Source organism: Amphiura filiformis, chromosome 3, assembly GCF_039555335.1.
Source record: "Amphiura filiformis chromosome 3, Afil_fr2py, whole genome shotgun sequence".
Lineage (NCBI taxonomy): Eukaryota > Metazoa > Echinodermata > Ophiuroidea > Amphilepidida > Amphiuridae > Amphiura > Amphiura filiformis.
Window position 1 is genome coordinate 5,794,667 of NC_092630.1, and position 1,196 is coordinate 5,795,862.

The 1,196-nt window shown below is 39.0% G+C and overlaps 1 protein-coding gene across 1 annotated transcript; it reads left to right on the top strand.

Annotated features, from left to right (window-relative positions):
- The first annotated feature begins 405 nt into the window (after window positions 1–405).
- LOC140147034 (uncharacterized) lies at window positions 406–975 on the top strand. Its single transcript, XM_072168807.1, has one exon. It carries the CDS (start codon window positions 406–408, stop codon window positions 973–975), a length of 570 nt encoding a protein of 189 aa, XP_072024908.1.
- Window positions 976–1,196: the final 221 nt, after the last annotated feature.

The following is a 1,196-nucleotide window of genomic DNA, read 5'->3' on the forward strand; positions in this document are numbered from 1 at the left end:
CATGTAATGTACAAAACTTTCTCGGTATCAATGTTACGATTGATTTAATTGTTTTTTCCTTCACCTTCTTGTCTCTGAACCCTTAGTTACCCATACAACCATCACGTAGTGCAAAATAATGATTTGTTGAAGCTAATTTTGACATAAATGAGGATGTTGAAAAGTGCAACTTTTTCTGAAAACATCATTTTTAGAAAACGTGATTATTTTTGTCCAAAACAAAAAGATTTTCAGACAAAAGAACGTTGGGAGGATAAAAAAACAATTCCTTTATTCACAGGTTTTTAAATTTTTCAAATCCACGACATGTATGTCAAGTTATGCAAAAAATTGTTTTGTAATTTTAGGGGGGAGTTATTTTTTGTGAACCCTTTATCTTACGAGGCGCGCAACCTTGGTGTCATCATGGACAAATACATGACTCTATCATCGCATGTAACCAAAGTATGCCAGTCTGCCTCTTTTGCAATAGCGAAGATAGGCAGTATTCGCAAGTATATTGACCGCTCTACGGCAGAGAGATTGGTCCATGCGCTCGTAACATCAAGGCTGGACTCGAATAATGGCTTATTATACGGTCTTCCTGGTACTGTTATTTCAAAACTTCAGAGAGTGCAAAACAGTGCCGTAAGACTCGTGTTAGGAGTTAAAGGATATCGCGTTGATATTAACGATCTGCGACGAAGTGAGCTTCACTGGCTACCAATAAGGGATCGTATTGCATTCAAGATCCTCATGCTCACCTACAAATCCCTTCACGGACTTGCTCCACCATATCTTGCCGATCTTCTTACTACATATCAACCAACTCGCTCGCTTCGTTCTGCTACTCAATTTCTTCTGGACCCGCCTCGTCGTATTGTAACATCTTACTATGGTGAGCGGGCTTTCTCCACTTCTGCACCCAAGCTTTGGAATGGCTTGCCACAGTCCATCAGGAAAGCCACGTCTCTTGCCATCTTCAAAAACACTTGAAAACTCATCTCTTTAATAATCCAATTGTGTAGTTTGTTTATGCCACTTGCCAAGTTATTTATCTTTGATTATATTGAGTGAAATGCCGACCATCAGATTAATTTCTGTTTGCTCGTTCCTTTTTCGTGTTTGCTTGGTTTTTTTTTCTGCGCGGTCCGCATCTCACTCGTTGCAATATCTGCTGATTATTTGGTCTGATGTGTTTTTATGATATTTCGTTA